At 44.0% G+C, this 18,519-nt stretch overlaps 1 protein-coding gene across 26 annotated transcripts in view; it reads right to left on the bottom strand.

Annotated features, from left to right (window-relative positions):
• LOC101932594 (metastasis-associated protein MTA1) overlaps window positions 1–18,519 on the bottom strand; it is a 384,146-nt gene that overhangs the window by 115,259 nt on the left and 250,368 nt on the right. For 25 of the 26 annotated variants that reach the window (XR_010590039.1, XR_010590040.1, XR_010590038.1 and 22 more), the window contains one exon: window positions 2,285–2,352. Coding sequence is in view for 20 of the 26 variants with exons in the window: in XM_065555717.1 (XP_065411789.1) it covers window positions 2,285–2,352 (68 nt within the window). In the remaining 6 variants the exon portion in view is untranslated. Of the gene's footprint in view, window positions 1–315; window positions 2,250–2,284; window positions 2,353–18,519 lie in introns of those variants that run through there. The other variant, XM_008167641.4, reaches the window with a different exon arrangement.

Here is an 18,519-nt window from a genome sequence, read left to right as displayed (position 1 = left end):
CCCCCCCACACCCCCGGCTTCTTCCCTGCCCCCCATGACAGCAGAGTGGCGTGGGAAAGTTACCCTTAATGGGGCAAGAAACAAAGCAGCTCTGCCAAAAAACCTGTGGCAGTGGACTGCCAGTATCTCCATGAGAGTTTCCTGGAGATCTCTGAGGCAGATTCCTGTGAAGTGAGGGAGTCAATCAACACCCTGTTCCGCCGCTCAGACCAGGCATGTGGTGGTACGCACATCATACAGACACAAGCCTGCTTTCTGCAACCTTCCTGCTCCCAACAACTCGCTTCAGAGATTCCCAAAATCAAAGCCACTTACCAAAGGCCTCCTCTCCTGTTTGCGCTTCACCAAGCTCCGACAGCTGTGACTGGCTAGCCTCCTCTGGGGTAGAGAAGAGCTCCTGGCTGCATGCATCTCTGACCTCAGAGCCTCACTCTGCTTCTGGGGGTCCCCCTCCCCCTCCACATCTTCGTCCAAGATTTCCTTCTCCTGGCTCAGGCGAGCCACCGAAGTATCCACAGTGGCCTTCGCGGTGGAGGTGGGTGTCGCAGAGTATCGCGTCCAGCTCTTTGTAGAACTGGCAGCTTGTGGGCGCAGCACTGAAGTGGCGATTTGCCTCCCGTGCCTCGTGGTAGTCATTACACAGCTCCTTCACTTTGACCCTGCACTGCAGTGTGGCCCCTTTCTGTCATGCATCATGAAATCTGTCATTAGGTATAATTCCCACAGCTGGAGTGCAGCTGGGACTGGACAGCCTCCTCTCCCCAAATGCTGATGAGGTCCAGCTGCTTGGCTTTGCTCCAGGCCTGGTGCTTGAAGCAGGCATGGTCACCTGGAAAGATGCACTGAGACCACTGCATGCATCACTGAGCAGTCAGGAAGGGACTTTCAAAATTCCCAAGGAAAGTAAGGGGTGGGGCTCACGGTTGGTCACCTGAGGGCAGGGCAGTAGAGTTCAAACTGATGACCGGAGAGACAAGAATAGGCATTGCGGGACACCTCCCGGAGGCCAATCGCAGTACTGTAATCGACCAGGGTGTCTACACTTGCACCGCGGCGCTGTAGCCCCAGTACAGAAAGCTCTACACCTCTCATCAGGGTGGTTTTTTTACAGCGCTGCAACTGTACAGTTTCTGTGCACTAAGTGGGTTGGCAGTGTGTACACCTTGGGAGTTACAACACAGAAAGCTGCTTTACTGCGCAGAAACTTGCCAGTGTAGACAAGGCTTTTGATAACCTCCTCAGTATGTGCTAAATGTGGTTATCACTGCATCCCCCATTGAGGGGACACAAACTTCCTCCACAGGAGACCTGATACCAAAACAGAGTGATTACAAGGATGACCTGGACTTCACATCCACTACTCCAGATCGCAAATCTACAGGTAACTTTTGAAGGATACAACAACAAAGCAGCTTTAAAAAGGACAAATTTCCCCACAACCACTGAATTTCCTTAGCCAATTTCTGATGGCAACTGGATGATTTGGGTCCAACCCCAAGAAGATGACATCAAGTTCCCTCTGCACAGACTGCAAGGGACTGAATAGAATAGTACTTGGAGTTAAATCTAAAATGATACTGTGTGGTAGGGACAGCAGTTGAGGGCTTCAGAACAGGCGCTCTGTGTTGAAATTCATCCTCAGTACAAAGGGATTCAGATTCCTTTCCCCAGCCCCCTTATAACCTTTCATCTGCTCTATTGGAATGGCAGTGCCTATCATGCTGCTTTTTCACCTCCAAGCAAGAAGGAATGTTCTGAGGACTAAGAACAAAAACAATACACCAGCTCCAGGGACCATGAGAAGAGAAAGATTTCAGCTGGTTGACTTGAGGATCTGGTCTACTTCTTCCTCATAAGAGAGGCTCCCAGGGAGTTTAAACCACAAGGCTCTTCATCCTCTCTCCAGGTCAACTAATATTTCACCTTTGAATCAAACAATCACAGCACCAAGAGTTTAAGAACTGCAGACTAAACCTTGCCTGACAGGCCAAAGTGGGAGGGTAGGGTCACCATCAGGATGACTTTCAGTTTGTGTTCTCTGGCCTTTGTAGACAGCACATGACAAGCACCTCTTGAATGAGTGAGTGACTGTCCCCAGATACTCCAGGCAATGATCAGGTGGTATAATATTTTGTAGTTGCTAGCAGCTTAAAAAAAGATACTGCAAATTATTGCAAACGGATAAAGAGGGAGGAAAAGTAGATGAAGTTATTTTCAATTCAAACATCAGAAAATACAGCCAACAGTTTCAGACACCTGGGAAAATACATTAGCACTGCATTACCTTATTGAGTTCTTCTATTCTTCGTATCAAGTAAGGGTTACTTGAAGAATTTTCAAAGTAGACGTAATCTGAAAAAATACAGAAGGAAAGCAAAAGTTAAGAAGTATGTTTTAGTTCGAAGTATAAACACTTGAAATGGCCTTGCTTAAAAACCCCAAATACACAAAATGGCACTGCACTACTTTCATTTTAGCAGCAAGCACAATTCCAGTGACCCATCTAAATCCAGTAACTAAAGAGATGCATAATCATAATCCAGTTTAACGTCACTTAACATTTAATATAAGAAACCAGTATTAATGACATTTGAAGGCTGTAAAATCCCACCCTCTAAAAGGGGTAAGTTACAAAAGAAGTTCTCTTGCTACCTGTGCATTCAGAAAGCAATGTTTAAGATATCTTCCTGCGATAGACCATGTCCCCATATACAAGTCCCTTTACTTGCCTCTTCTCTCCTTCCATATCAAGTTCTAGCTTCTTGTCCTTGCCTTCAAGACTTGGCTTAATTCTGTCCCCCAGCCTGTCTCATCCTCTCTCCCATTTGCTTCACCTATGAATAATGCCTCATTTCTCTTTTGTTCTCTTTATTTGATTCTTATTTACCCTTATTTCTATGCCTGAAACTGCCCCTATCCACAGGCACACCCTCTCCTTCCTAATCTCTCACCAAAATTTGATTCTTCTGTAAACCCCATAAATATAAGCCATGTCAGTAAAAGTGCTGTCACCATGCATATGACTTAATATTAATCCCTCATGGGAGTGCGGCATGGGAACTCCTAACTCTGAGATTGAGTAATAATATCCAGCTCTTATAAAGCACTTTTCATCAGTAGATTCAAAGCACTGAAATAAAGAGGGTTAGTATCATCTCCATTTTACAGATAGGGAAACTGAGGCACAGAATGAGACTGTGACCTGACCAAGGTCAGATAGTGGGCCAGTGGCAGAACTGGGAACAGAGCATAGGTCTCCTTTGTCCCAATCTAGTGATCTGTCCCCTAGGAAAAAACTTCTCAGCACTGTACAATTAGAGAGTTCAAGACAGGAACTGTCTCCAAGACCTTGTAATTTAAGACAAAAATATATGAAAGGTGGGGGAATGGGATACAATCAAATATACTTAATTGTTATATGCTCCTACTTTAAGTTTTAGCAATTACATAAATATATTTTAACTGCCTGTAAGACAATGAGCTCTCTCACCAGTCCACACACCAAAGAACACTTGCCAGCTACAGGATTCTAGTCCCTCTTTTTTCAGGGCGTTGGTTTTATTTTGAAATAAAACCACTTGGCACATGTTCATATCAGTTATGCTCTTTTCCCTGACTTGGGTCTCCTGCAGGGACCAATCTACTTCCTACAGCAGGACACTCCACAAGCTGTCTGCCTGGGACTCAAGGAGAGCCTCTCTGCTCCCTTTTCCTTCAGGGTCAGCTTCCAACAGGATTACACTATTCAGGCCCTCTGCCTGAGAGTCTCCTATAAATTGGGTTCTTTCCCTCCACCTAGACTACCTCCCTGAATTTTTCCTTAGCAACTGAGCTCTTGCTCATTTTTATGAGGACTAGGTAATCTTCCACCTATCACCTGATCCCTAACCTCTGTGGGAGGCAGTGATTAGTCAGAGATGGGGTTGGGCCAAACTCCCCTTAAAGGGCCAGCCATTCTGTGATACTGGCCCTCTGTCCAGCTATTAAGCATTAGTGGATTTCTTGTCCAGGTCCAACTAAAGTAGCTCTTGATATCAATCTACTAAATCTATGATGGGGAGGGGGGGGGGAGGAGAATCCAAAAGGAAGTTGCGTCTCACCTTTATTTTGATTTTAAACTCAATAACCCCTCAGGGAAGGAACCATGTCTTACTCAGCCCTGAGCATGCTGGCAGGACCTGCCATGATGATATGTTTGTTGAGGCAATGGCACTTTCATAGTTATAACTGAAAACAATTCTCAGCTAAGTCTGACTTTGGCCCCCATATTAAACTCATAAAAATGGTCTGTAATACCAGAGTTTCTTCTCTTTTCCCTCTTGTTCAAGGGGAAAAGAAGAGTACAGAGGTTCTCTGCCTCTGGAGTGAGACACCAATGATCCGATGAAATTCCCTGCTGCAAAAATAATCTGGGCTGAATTCAATGGGCGCAAGGATAGAAAAGAATAGGAGAGCATGCTCAGGCTTCACTGAACTGAACCCTGGTCCCACAACATTCCCTTCTAACTGCCCACAGTAATGATACTCAACCGCTGATTAGACAGCCTTTTTAGGGCACTGCATGTTGTAGTCCACAGGTCTGCAAGTTGTCTAACTGAGCGAATGGAGCACTAATCAGTGCAACAATTCACTTGTCAACCTATGGGTGCTGGAGAACAGTGGGGAGTGCTGAGCTAATAAATCAGAGTTGACTAGATCCCCTCTCAGCAGCTAGACAAGAGTGAGGTATTCTGTAGTCCATGAACCAGTGCATCCCCACTGAAGTCAGCAAGCAAGCACCAGAGTACTAAGGAAATAAAACAGGGTCTAGGTCTTTCAAATAAAGTTACAGAGACAGAAAATGTGGGCAGTATTACCTTGACAATGCAGGGCGGTATTTTCACCTGTGATATTACATTTATGTGATGACAAGAGTTACAATGTTGCATGGGAAGGCTCAACTATCACTACATGCACACAGTGTGTTGCCTAAATGATTAAAAATCATGATGAACTGTTAGGACACCACAACAACAGCACTCCATGAAATCAAAAAGAATATCTCCAGCTCCTTAGGTTGGCTACCATTATCTTGGCATGAAGGACCGAGGACTGAACCCTCTTCCTCACTCTGCAACAGCCACTTCCTCTTTAAATCTTGCATCTATTCGGAGTTTAAGAGTTAGCAATGGACAAACCTCAAAAGTCTGGAATTTATATTTGGTTTGGAAAAGGATCCAATGTTTGAATCTTATCTGTATTATCTGAACCTCAAAGTGTCATTTTTTAAAACACAAGAAAGCACCAGCCTGGTACATTACATGAAGTAGGAGCGAAGGGTTAAAATGACTGACTAATTCTAGAACAGGCAATCTGAAGGAGTAACAACATTTAGCACTTTACAAACATTAAGAATTAATGGAACAATAACTAAATTAGAGGAAACCACCCCCACAGCAGAACTAGTGAATTTTCTTATGAGGGGACACGCACTGAGTAGTGGTGGGGGATGTGCATGTGCGCGCGTGTATCTGCCACACAGCTCTCCTAGGCTCAGACTTGAAAGTCAGAAGGGACCATTGTGATCATCAGTCTGACCTCCTGCATATTGCAGGCCACAGAACCTCATCCACTTCTGAAATAAACCACTAATCTCTGGCTGAGTTACTAAAATAGTCAAATCATGGTTTAAAGACTTCAAATTACAGAGAATTAATCATTTACTCCAGTTTAAACCTACAAGTGACCTATGCCCCATGCTGCAGAGGAAGGCAAAAAAACCCAGGGAATCTGCCAATCCGCCCTGGAGGGAAATTCCTTCCCGACCCCAAATATGGCAATCAGTTATACCCTGAGCACGTGGGCAAGACCCACCAGGTAGATAACTGGGAAAGAATTCTCTGTAGTAACTCAGAGTCGTCCTCATTTAGTGTCCCGTCTCCAGCAGTTAGGGATTTTTGCTACTGGCAGTCACCAATTGGCCACATGCCGTTGTAGGCAATCTCCTCCTACCATCCCCTCCATAAACTTATCAAGCTCGGTCTTGAAGCCAGTTAGGTTTTCTAACCCCACTGTTCCCTTTAAAAGTCTGTTCCAGACCTTCACTCCTCTGATAGCTAGAAACCTTCACCTAATTTTGGGCCTAAGCTTGTTGATGGCCAGTTTATAGCCATTTGTTCTTGTGTCCACATTAGCGCTTAACTTAAATAACTCCTCTCCCTCCCTGGTATTTCCCCCTTTAATGTATTTCTAGAGAACAATCATATCTCTCCTCAGCCTTCTTTTGGTTAGGCTAAACAGTCATGCTGACCAAGTCTCCTTTCATAAAGGCAGGTTTTCCATTCCTCGGATTATCCTAGCAGCCCTTTGCTGCACCGGTTCCAGTTTGAATTAATCTTTCTAAAACATGGGAGACCAGAACTGCACACAGTATTCCAGATGAGGTCACACCAGTGCCTTGTATAATGGTACTAATACTTCCCTGTCTCTACTGGAAATACCTCACCTGATGCATCCTAGGATTGCATTAGCCTTTTTCATATTGACGGCTCAGTTATCCTGTGATCAACAAATAGACTTCGGTCTTTCTTCTCTGTCACTCCCAACTAAGTCCCCAACTTATAGCAAAAAATCTTGTTGTTATAGTCCCTAATGCATGACCTTGCACATTGCGCTATTAAATTTCATCCCATTTCTATTACTCCAGTTTACAAGGTCACCCAGATCTTCTTGTATGATATTCAGGTATATTCAATACTCTGTATTGGCTATTTCTCACAACTTTGTGTCATCCGTAAACCTTATTAGCGCACACTCCCACTTTTTGTGCCAAGGTCAGTAATAAAAATGTTAAATAAGATTGGTCCCAAGACCAATCCCTGAGGAACTCCACTAGTAACCTCCCTCCAGGCTGACAGTTCACCTTTCAGTACAACCCACTGCAGTCACCCCTTTAACCAATTCCTTATTCGCCTCTTAATTCTCATATTAATCCCCATATTCTCCAATTTAACTAATAATTTTCTATGTGAAACTATTAAATGCCTTACTGAAATCCAGGCAGATTAGATCCACTGCATTTCCTTTGTCTAAAAAAAATAAATCAGGGATCTTCTCAAAGAAGGAGATCAGGTTGGTCTGTCACAATCTACCTTTTGTAAAACCATGTTGCATTAATTACCGTTCACCTCTTTAAAAATTTGTTCAAAGACCTTGCATACAATTGAGGTCAAACAGGCCTGTAGTTTCCTGGACCACTTTTTTCCCCTTTGTTAAAATAGGAACTATATTAGCAATTCTCCAGTCATAGGGTACGACCCCCACGTTTACAGATTCATTAAAAATCCTCTGTGTCGCAGTAGCTCCCAGCACATCAACAGGTTGGCAGAAGAAATCTGCTGCTACGGAAATCCTCCCACTTTGTCTCACAAAGGAGACTTGTTAGGGCTATGTTGACTACTTCAGAGAGGGCTTCATGACATGGGGAAGGGATGAATGATTCCTTTCTCTCTGTGCCCCCCACACAACTAGCTGCCATTCACCCCAGTTTACTTGACTGGCTCAGCAATAGGCTGAGGATTTGGGTCTAAGTGCAAAGAAATTACATTCATGAACTCGGACTGAAAATCTGAGAGCTCAAAAGTAAATAAATGTCAAAGTTTTCATATGAACACACAACCTCAACACCACCCCTGCATAAATAGGCATTACAAACCTTCAATTACATTCTGCAAACTATTTCTCAAACAACAGAATGGAAAATAAAATGACAACCTTAATTGAAAAATTGTAATAATGTGCATCTAATACAAGATCTTATTACAAAATCTGGCATGGGTAAAACAATCAGTTTTATCATTGGAGATTACAGACTTGCCATAAGCTAGCGTAGAGCAGCCACTAACAGTTTATGGTTGCAGATATACCAGATACAGGATTTCTAGTTTGTTTCTTTTTTAAACTAAAACGAACTATATTTGAAGTGGACAGTACAGCACAATTTACAAGTTCATGATAAGTATCTGTAACCAAATCTCGGTATCACGCACACTAACAGACTACAGATAGGTAGGTGTGCCCTTTTTAGTGGCTACGGAAAGGAAGGTGGTGGGTAGCCACCAAGCATCAACAGTAGCAAACTCTCTGCAGATTAAATACTCACTAAGGAGTATGTTTAAACCATTGCACCAAAACATTAGTGATACCATAAAGCTTTTGTTCGCTAATAGGTCGCAGATTTCAACTTTAATTTATATACACACCAAACGCTTACCATACATGTTTCAAATCAGTCTCTCACACATTAAGGGGCCCCACCCCGAATTAAATAGGTGAAGAAGATAAGTGTGATCCAGTCCACATTACTGAAGCTAGTTGGAAATATTTATATTTTAGCCTTTTTTATTATAGGAGAGTTACGAATCAAGTAAAAAAAGTCCAAAGAGCAGAGTGTGGAACAGCATTCACATTCTCTCAATAGCTCTTAAGATCTATACATTTCCAACTAGAGTAGAAATATTATTACAAAGACATACTTCAGTGAGCTCATTATAAAAAATTAAAATTCAGTGAATTCTCTCTTAAAATGGTGCTTTAGAGGACGGGGGACTCTTATAAAGAGGAGTTACTCTTGCTGATGCATCAGACATTATACATAAATAATGTGGTTAAGTTCCCACAGCCTCTCAGGAATTTAGAGAGATTAGGAAACAAAGCTCCTTGTCCACATTATCCATCAATTATATGAATCTTCCAGAACACTGGAAGGAAAGGGGGGGGGGGGAAGAGAAGGGAGGGTTGACATTAAACGAAAAGTTTGAAAACTAAACTAAACTGGTCACATGAATAAATCATCTACCACTAACTTTAATGCTATAGGATTACTAAAACTACTCTATGTTTCCTCAACAAAAATTGCACAAAGAGGTGCAGTATTCCCTTATCACCACCTGCCCAACTGCTGCCATTTTCAGAAAACTGTATCTGTAGATCATAAAATATTAGGGTTGGAAGAGACCTCAGGTGGTCATCTAGTCCATTCCCCTGCTCAAAGCAGGACCAACCCCAACTAAATCATCCCAGCCAGGGCTTTGTCAAGCCGGGCCTTAAAAACCCCTAAGGATGGAGATTCCACTACCTCCCTAGCTAACCCATTCCAGTGCTTCACCACTCTCCTAGTGAAACAGTGTTGCCTAATATCCAACCTAGACCTCCCCCACTGTAACTTGAGACCATTGCTTCTTTTTCTGTCATCTGCCACCACTAAGAACAGCCAAGCGCCATCCTCTTTGGAACCCCCCATTCAGGTAGTTGAAGGCTGCTATCAAATCCCCCTCCCCCACTCTTCTCTTCTGCAGACTAAACAAACCCAGTTCCCTCAGCCTTTGCTTGTAAGTCACGTGTCCCAGCCCCCTAAATCATTTTTGTTGCCCTCCGCTGGACTCTCTCTCCAATCCCTCCTGTAATGGGGGGGGGGACCAAAACTGGATGCAATACTCCAGGTGTGGCCTCACCAGTGCCAAACAGAGGGGAATAATCACTTCCCTCGATCTGCTGGCTATGCTCCTACTAATACAGCCCAATATACCGTTGGCCTTCTTGGCAACAAGGCCACACTACTGACTCATATCCAGCTTCTCGTTCACTGTAATCACCAGGTCCTTTTCTGCAGAACTGCTGCTTAGCCAGTTGGTCCCCAGCCTGTGGCGGTGCATGGGATTCTTCCTTCCTAAGTGCAGGACTCTGCACTTGTTCTTGTTGAACCTCATCAGATTTCTTTTGGCCCAAGCCTCCAATTTGTCTAAGTCACTCTGGACTCTATCCCTACCCTCCAGCGTATCTACCTCTCCACCCAGCTTAGTGTCATCTGCAAACTTTCTGAGGGTGCAATTAATCCCATCAGCCAGATCATTAATAAAGATGTTGAACAAAACCGGCCCCAGGATGACCCTGGGGTACTCCGCTTGATACGGCTGCCAACTAGACATCGAGCCATTGATCACTACCCATTGAGCCCGACAATCTAGTCAGCTTTCCATCCACTTTATAGTCCATTCATCCAATCCATACTTCTTTAACTTGCTGGCAAGAATACTGTGGGAGATTGTATCAAAAGCTTTGCTAAAATCAAGGTATATCACATCCACCGCTTTCCCCATATCCACAGAGCCATTTATCTCATCACAGAAGGCAATCAGGTTGGTCAGGCATGTCTTTCCCTTGGTGAATCCACGTTGACTGTTCCTGATCACTTTCCTCTCCTCCAAGTGCTTCAAAATGGATTCCTTGAGGACCTGTCCATGATTTTGCCAGGGACTGAAGTGAGGCTGACCGGTCTGTAGTTCCCCAGGTTCTCTTTCTTCCCTTTTTTAAATATGGGCACTGTATTTGCCTTTTTCCAATCGTCTGGGATCTCACCCAATCACCACGAATTTTCAAAGATAATGGCCGACGGCTCTGCAATCACATCAGCCAACTCCCTCAGCACCCTCAGATGCATTAGATAGTGAATAAAGCTCACAAATGGACAATGGAACATTGGGAGCCTAAAGGTTCTGACACAGTCGGGAAAATATCAGTTGGTCTGACAAAGGGGAATGGAGGGGAGAAAGCACTAGTACAGAGCTTCTCTCTCTGCCCCTTCTAGTCTGACATCCTGTACAACACAAGCCAGAGAACTGCCCCACAATAGTTCCTAAAGCAGATCTTTTAGAAAAGCAGCCAATCATGATTTTAAAATGGTCAGAGATGGAGAATCCACCACGACCCTTGGTACATTTTTCTAGTGGATAATACACTGACTGTTAAATAGGTACACCTTCTTTCCAATCTGAATTTTGTCTAGCTTTAACTTCCAGCCATGGGAACATGTTACATCTGTCTCTGCTGGATTGAAGAGTCCATTATTAAATATTTGTTCCCCATGCAGGTACTTATAGACGGGTTAGGCAACCTATGGCACATGTGCCAAAGGCGGCACGCGAGCTGATTTTCAGTGGCACTCACACTGCCCGGGTCCTGGCGGCTCTGCATTTTAATTTAATTTTAAATGAAGCTTCTTAAACAGTTTAAAAGCCTTATTTACTTTACATACAACAATAGTTTAGTTATATATTATAGACTTATAGAAAGAGACAGTCTAAAAATGTATTACTAGCATGCAAAACCTTAAATTAGAGTGAATAAATGAAGTCTCGGCACACCACTTCTGAAAGGTTGCCAACCCCTGTTATAGACTGTGATCAAGTCACACCTTAACCTTCTCTTTGTTAAGCTAAATACATTGAGCTTCTAAACTTTAATCATGCTCTTAGCTCTTCTCTGAACACTCTCCAATGTACCACCATTCATCTTGAATTGTGAATGCCAGAACTGGGAATAGCATTCCAATAGCAGTTGCACAAGTACCAAATAGAGAGGTAACCCCTCTACTGCTACTCAAGTTTCCCCCGTTTATGCATCCAAGGATCACATTAGCTCTTTTGGCCACAGCGTTGCACTGGGAGCTCACATTCAGCTGATTATCCGCTACAACTCCCAAATCATTTTCAGTGACAGAAAAAAGCAGCATGACATCTCAAGTAATACAAGAGGAAATCAGGCACTTCAGATAGGAGAGACCAAGTGTTCTCGCCTACTGGCTTTACCACTTATGGCCCTAAATATAGAACCAATCTACCTGCTCTGTGCTCCACAGAGTAACAAATATAGAGCAAAACGACAGGGAGTCTCTCCTGAAACAAGGGCTACCATCAACACATAAGAACGGCCAAACTGGGTCAGATCAAAGGTCCATCTAGCCCAGTATACTGTCTTCTGACAGGGGCCAAAGCCAGGGGCTGCAGAGAGAATGAACAGAACAAGGAATCATCAAGTGAGGACATGAGGAGTCTGAAGGGAAAAGCTCAGACTTGCAGATGGAAGCAGGATCAAAGAACTATGAGGGGAGACTGCTGGGTGAGGAAAGTGGACAATGGAAGCAGGTGACTAAGAGAACCAGGCAGAGGAAAAGAGAGGCTAGTGAAAGAGAAAGAGCGCTCAGGAACAGGTTTGCGGAGTCGGAAAATAAAGAAGGGGCACAGCAGGTGATCACTGAAGGTGAGAGGGCAAGGAAGAAGAGAAGAGCAGCTAGTCCTATAGAAGAGGGGAAGAGTCAATGGAGATAATACCAAATATGAGCCCCAGGAGTATACGGGCTGGGTTGTGGAGGATTGCAAGGGCGAATACGAATCAAGAGGACTTGCAGCCAGAGGGAACAGGGGATAGACTGGAGAATAGCACCATCACCAGGAAAAGGCAGGTCTACGTGATTGGGGACTCCTTACTGAGAAGAATAGACAGGCCTGTAACCAGAGCTGATCCAGAGAACAGAAGAGTGTGCTGCCTGCTGGGTGCTAAGATACGGGATGTGGACCTGAGGCTGAAGAGGATCCTAATGGGAGCGAGAAAGAATCCACTGATTGTCCTTTGTGTGGGAACAAATTATACGGCTAGATTCTCGCTGGAACGTATTAACGGAGACTATGCCAGGCTGGGGAAGACACTTAAGGAAATCGAGGCTCAGGTGACCTTCAGTAGGATTCTGCCTGTTCCTAGAGAAGGGCAACAAAGGTGTGACAAGATTATGACAATCAACAGATGGCTCAGGCAGTTGTGCTATAAGGAGGGCTTTGGGATGTATGGCCACTGGGAGGCATTCACGGACAGAGGACTGTTCTCTCAGGATGGACTTCACCTGAGTAGGGAGGGAAATAGACTTCTATGATGGAGGGTGGCACAACTGATTAAGAGAGCTTTAAACTAGGAATTGGGGGGAGATGTCCAGGTAATCTCCACGCTGGATTTTAACATTGAGAGGGAAGAAAACGAAGCAAGAAAGGATATTGTCGCAGGTAGGAGAATGGACATATGGAGAAAGAGTACTGTAGATACAATTCTAATAGGTGATACTGGCAGTAGAATGTCTGGGCCTAATCGGGTAAAGAATGTGAGCGAAGCCAAACAGCAAAAACTAAGATGTTTGTACACCAATGCAAGAAGCCTAGGTAACAAAATGGAGGAACTAAAGTTACTGGTGCAGGAAGTGAAACCAGATATTATAGGGATAACAGAAACATGGTGGAATAGTAGTCATGACTGGAGTACAGGTATTGAAGGCTGTGTGTTGTTTAGGAAAGACAAAAATAAAGGCAAAGGTGAAGGAGTAGCATTGTATATCAGTGATGAGGTAGATGGTAAAGAAATAAGAAGGGATGGAATGGATAAGACAGTCTGTCTGGGCAAAAATCCCATTGGGGAAGAAAGCTACTAGAGCCTCCCCTGGGAGAGTGCTTGGGGTGTATTATAGACTCCCAGGATCTGATTTGGATATGGATAGAGACCTTTTTAATGTTTTTAATGAAGTAAATACTAATGGGAATTGTGTGATCATGGGAGACTAGCTTTCCAGATATAGACTGGAGGACAAGTGCTAGTAATAATAATAATAGGGCTCATATTTTCCTGGATGCGATACCTAATGGATTCCTTCACCAAGTAGGTGCTGAACCAACAAGAGGGGATGCCATTTTAGATTTGGTTTTGGTGAGCAGTGAGGACCTCATAGAAGAAATGGTTGTAGGGGACAAACTTGATTTCAGCGATCATGAGCTAATTCAGTTTAAACTAAATGGAAGGATAAACAAAAATAGATCTGTGACTAGGGTTTTTGATTTCAAAAGGGCTAACTTTAAAAAAAAAAAAGGAAATTAGTTAGGGAAGTGGATTGGAATGAAGAACTTGTGGATCTAAAGGCAGAGGGGGCCAGGATTACTTCAAGGCAAAGTTGCAGAAACTATCAGAAGCCTGCATCCCAAGAAAGGGGAAAAAATTCATAGGCAGGAATTGTAGACCAAGCATCTCAGAGAGGTGATTAAGAAAAAGCAGAAAGCCTACAAGAAGTGGAAGATGGGAGCGATCAGCAAGGAAAGCTATCTTATTGAGGTCAGAACATGTAGGGATAAAGTGAGAAAGGCCAAACGTCATGTAGAGTTGGACATTGCAAAGGGAATTAAAACCAATAGTAAAAGGTTCTATAGCCATATAAATAATAACAAGAAGAAAGAAGTGGGACTGCTAAACACTGAGGATGGAGTGGAGGTTAAGGATAATCTAGGCATAGCCCAATAGCTAAACATTAGCCTCATTAAAAACTGAGGCAAAGTATTTGAAGAGCTAATGGTAGGATGACAAATGGGAATGAGGATATGGAGGTAGATATTACCACATCTAAGGTAGAAGCCAAACTCGAACAGCTTAATGGGACTAAATCAGGTGGGCCCAGATAATCTTCATCCAAGAATATTAAAGGAACTGGCACATGAAATTGGAAGCCCATTAGCAAGAATTTGTAATGACTCTGTAAACTCAGGGGTTAAAGCAATTCTCCAGTCATACGGTAACATAGTTCCTATTTTTAAGAAAGGGAAAAAATGTGATCCGGGTAAGTACAGGCCTGTTAGTTTGACATCTGTAGTATGCAATGGCTTGGAAAAAATTTTGAAGGATAAAGTAGTCAAGGACATTGAGGTCAATGGTAATTCGGACAAAATACAACATGGTTTTACAAAAGGCAGATTGTGCCAAACCAACCTGATCTCCTCCTTTGAGAAGCTAACAGATATTTTAGACAAAGGAAACACAGTGGATCTAATTTACCTCAATTTCAGTACCATTATACAAGTCACTGGTGAGACCTCATCTGGAATACTGTGTGCAGTTCTGGTCTCCCATGTTTAAGAAGGATGAATTCAAACTGGAACAAGTACAGAGAAGGGCTACTAGGATGAACCGAGGAATGGAAAACCTGTCTTATGAAAGGAGACTCAAGAGCTCAGCTTGTTTAGCCTAACCAAAAGAAGGCTGAGGGGAGATATGATTGCTCTCTATAAATATATTAGAGGGATAAATACCAGGCAGGGAGAGGAATTATTTAAGCTCAGTACCAATGTGGACACAAGAACAAATGGATATAAATTGGCCATCAGGAAGTTTAGATTTGAAATTAGACAAAGGTGTCTAACCATCAGAGGAATGAAGTTCTTCCAAGGGGAGCAGTGGGGGCAAAAGACATATCTGGCTTCAAGACTGAGCTTGATAAGTTTATGGAGGGGATGGTATGATAGGATAGCCTAATTTTGGCAATTAATTGATCTTTGACTATTAGCAGTAAATATGCCCAATGGCCTGTGATGGGATGTTAGATGAGGTGGGATCTGAGTTACTATAGAGAATTCTTTCCTGGGTGTCTGGCTGGTGAGTCTTGCCCACATGCTCAGGGTTTAGCTGATCGCCATATTTGGGATTGGGAAAGAATTTTCCTCCAGAGCAGATTGGCAGAGGCCCTGGGGGGGTTTTCACCTTCCTCTGCAGCATGGGGCACGGGTCACTTGCTGGTGAATTCTCTGCACCTTGGAGTCTTGAAGTCCTCAAATTGTGGTTTAAATAGCTCAGACATAGGTTAGAGGGTTGATACAGGAGTGGGTGGATGAGATTCTGTGGCCTGCGTTGTGCAGGAGGTCAGACTAGATCATAATGGTCCCTTCTGACCTTAAAGTCTATGATTCTATGATCCCCTGTTGCCCATTCCCAGCTTCTGCCAAACAGAAGCTAGGGACACCATCCCTGCGCATCCTGGCTAATAGCCATTGATGGACCTATCTTCCATTAACTTATCTAGTTCTTTTTCGAACCCTGTTATTATCTTGGCCTTCACAACATCCTCTTGCAAGGAGTTCCATATGCAAACTAGATACCATCAATTTAGGTTTGACTAGAGACTGGGAATGGCTAAGCCATTACACACATTGAATCTATTTCCCCATATTAAGTATCCTCACACCTTCTTGTCAAGCTGTCTGTAATGGGCTATCCTGATTATCATTACAAAAGTTTTTCTCTTAATTAGCCTCTTAGAGTTGGTAGGGCAACTCCCACCTTTTCATGTTCTCTGTATGTGTATATATCTATATCTATCTATCTCCTTACTATATGTTCCATTCTATGCATCCGATGAAGTGGGCTGTAACCCACCAAAGCTTATGCTCAAATAAATTTGTTAGTCTCTAAGGTGCCACAAGTACTCCTGTTCTTTTTGCGGATATAGACTAACACGGCTGCTACTCTGAAATAAGTTGACTGTGCATTGTGTGAAAAAATACTTCATTTTGTTTGTTTTAAACCTGCTGTCTATTAATTTCATTTGGTAACCCCTAGTTCATGTGTTATGAGGAGGAGTAAATAACACTTCCTTATTTACTTTCTCCACACCAGTCATCATTTTATAGACCTCTATCGTATCCCTCCTTAGTTGTCTCTTTTCCAAGCTGAAAAATCTCAGTCTTATTAATCTCTCCTCATATGCAAGCTGTTCCATACTCCTAATAATTTTGGTTGCCCTTTTCTGAACCTTTTCCAATTCCAATCTAAGTTCCCTCTAAGCTGTGTGGCCGTGCAGTGGCCTATTAAGCGCCGCGCAGGCACTTGAGGCTGCAGCGAGGAGAGAATCCTCTCCCTCCAGCCCCGGACCTGCCATGGAGCCCCCGGCCTTGACCCAGCCTGGCCCGGACAGTACCGGGTTTATAATGGTGCCAGGCCCACACTCAACAGGGGTCCCGAGGCCTGGCCGGGCACTCCACTTCACCTGGCTCCTCTCCTTTCTGGCCCCTCCCCCGCCCTTCCTCTAGGCCCAGGGCTTTACCCCACGCCCCCACCTACCCACACCCACTCGCTCCTCTGAGACAGCTTGTTGAGGGCTTCTCTCTCTGACCCCGCCCTCTGTCACTTTCCACCTCCCGTCACCAGCAGGCGTCTGCCAGTGACGGGGTGGGCAGACATAAAGGAGCCCACACCCGCTGCTCCGTGCCGCCGGTGTGGGACAGTACGCAGCTTCAGGCTCCCCCTGGACTGTGAACGGACCTGCTGCAGGCAAGGCAGAGGTGCTCCTCCCCCAGCCCCAACCCAGCCCAGGCTGCTGCTTGGAGAGAGAGCTGGGGGGGTGGGGGTGGGGGTGGGGGGGGAAGAGTCCTCTCTCTCTGCTGTAGCCCCAGAGTCCCCTCCTGCACCCCAAACCCCTCATCCCCAGCCGGAGCCCTCACCTCCCCACTCCAATTCTCTGCTCCTTATCCCCAGCCCCACGCCAGAGCCCGCATGCTCAGCTGGATCCCTCACCCCCTCCCGCACCCCAGCCCTGAGCCCCCTCCCACAGTCTGAACCCCTCGGGTTCACATCCATATTGGTACACATAACAAAAATTCATTCCGCACACGCATGGGAAAAATTAGAGAGAACACGGATTCCAATATATCTTTTTTGAAATGGGGCAACCACACCTGCACGCAGTATTCAAGATGTGGGTGTACCATGGATTTTTAGAGAGGCAATATGATATTTTCTGTCTTATCTATGCCTTTCTTAATGATTCCCAACATTCTGTTCTCATTTTTGACTGCTGCTGCACATTGAGTGGATGTTTTCAGAGAACTATCCACAACAACTCCAAGATCTCTTTCTTGAGTGGGAACAGCTAATTTAGACCCCATCATTTTATATGTATAGTTGGGATTATGTTTTTCAATGTGCATTACTTTGCATTCATCAACAGTGAATTTCATCTACCATTTTGTTACCCAGTCACCCAGTTTTGGGAGATCCTTTTGTAGGTCTTTGCAGTCTGCTTGGGACTTAACTATCTTGAGTAGTTTTATATCATCTGCAAATTTTGTCACCTCCCTGTTTACCCCTTTTTCCAGATCATTTATGAATATGTTGAATATGACTGGTCCCAGTACAGATCCCCCGGGGGACACTACTATTTACCGCTCTCCCTTCTGAAAACTGACCATTTATTCCTACTCTTTGTTTCCTATCTTCTAACTAGTTACCAATCCATGAGAGGACCTCCCCTCTTGCTCCCATGACAGCTTACTTTGCTTAAGAGCTTTTGGTGAAGGACCCTGTCAAAAGCTTTCTGAAAATCTAAGTATACTATAACCACTGAATCCCCCTTGTCCACATGCTTGTTGACCACCTCAAAGAATTCTAGTAGACTGATGAGGCATGATTTCCCTTTACAAAAACCATGTTGACTCTTCCCCAACAAATTATGTTCATTTATGTGTCTGACAATTTTGTTCTTTACTATAGTTTCAACCAGTTTGCCCGGTACTGAAGTCAGACTTACCAGTCTGTTATGGTTGGGATCACCTCTAGAGCCCTTTTTAAAAATTGGTGTCACATTAGCTATCCTCCAGTCATTTGGTATAGAAGCTGATTTAAATGATAGGTTACAAACTACAGTTAGTAGTTCTGCAATTTCACATTTGAGTTCCTTCAGAACTCTTGGGTGAATATTATCTGGTCTTGGTGACTTATTACTGTTGAGTTTATCCATTTATTCCGAAATCTCTGTGACGGGTTCGGTCACAGAGACCCCCTTGGGACTATCACCTGATGTGCTGAAGTTACCTCTGAGCCCATTTTCCCTGCCAGCTTGGGACTTCCAGA

The sequence above is a fragment of the Chrysemys picta genome, chromosome 8 (genome assembly GCF_011386835.1).
Source record: "Chrysemys picta bellii isolate R12L10 chromosome 8, ASM1138683v2, whole genome shotgun sequence".
NCBI classification, from domain to species: Eukaryota; Metazoa; Chordata; order Testudines; family Emydidae; genus Chrysemys; species Chrysemys picta.
The sequence above is the reverse complement of the archived record's forward strand: the minus strand, read 5'-3'. Positions and strand labels throughout refer to the sequence as shown.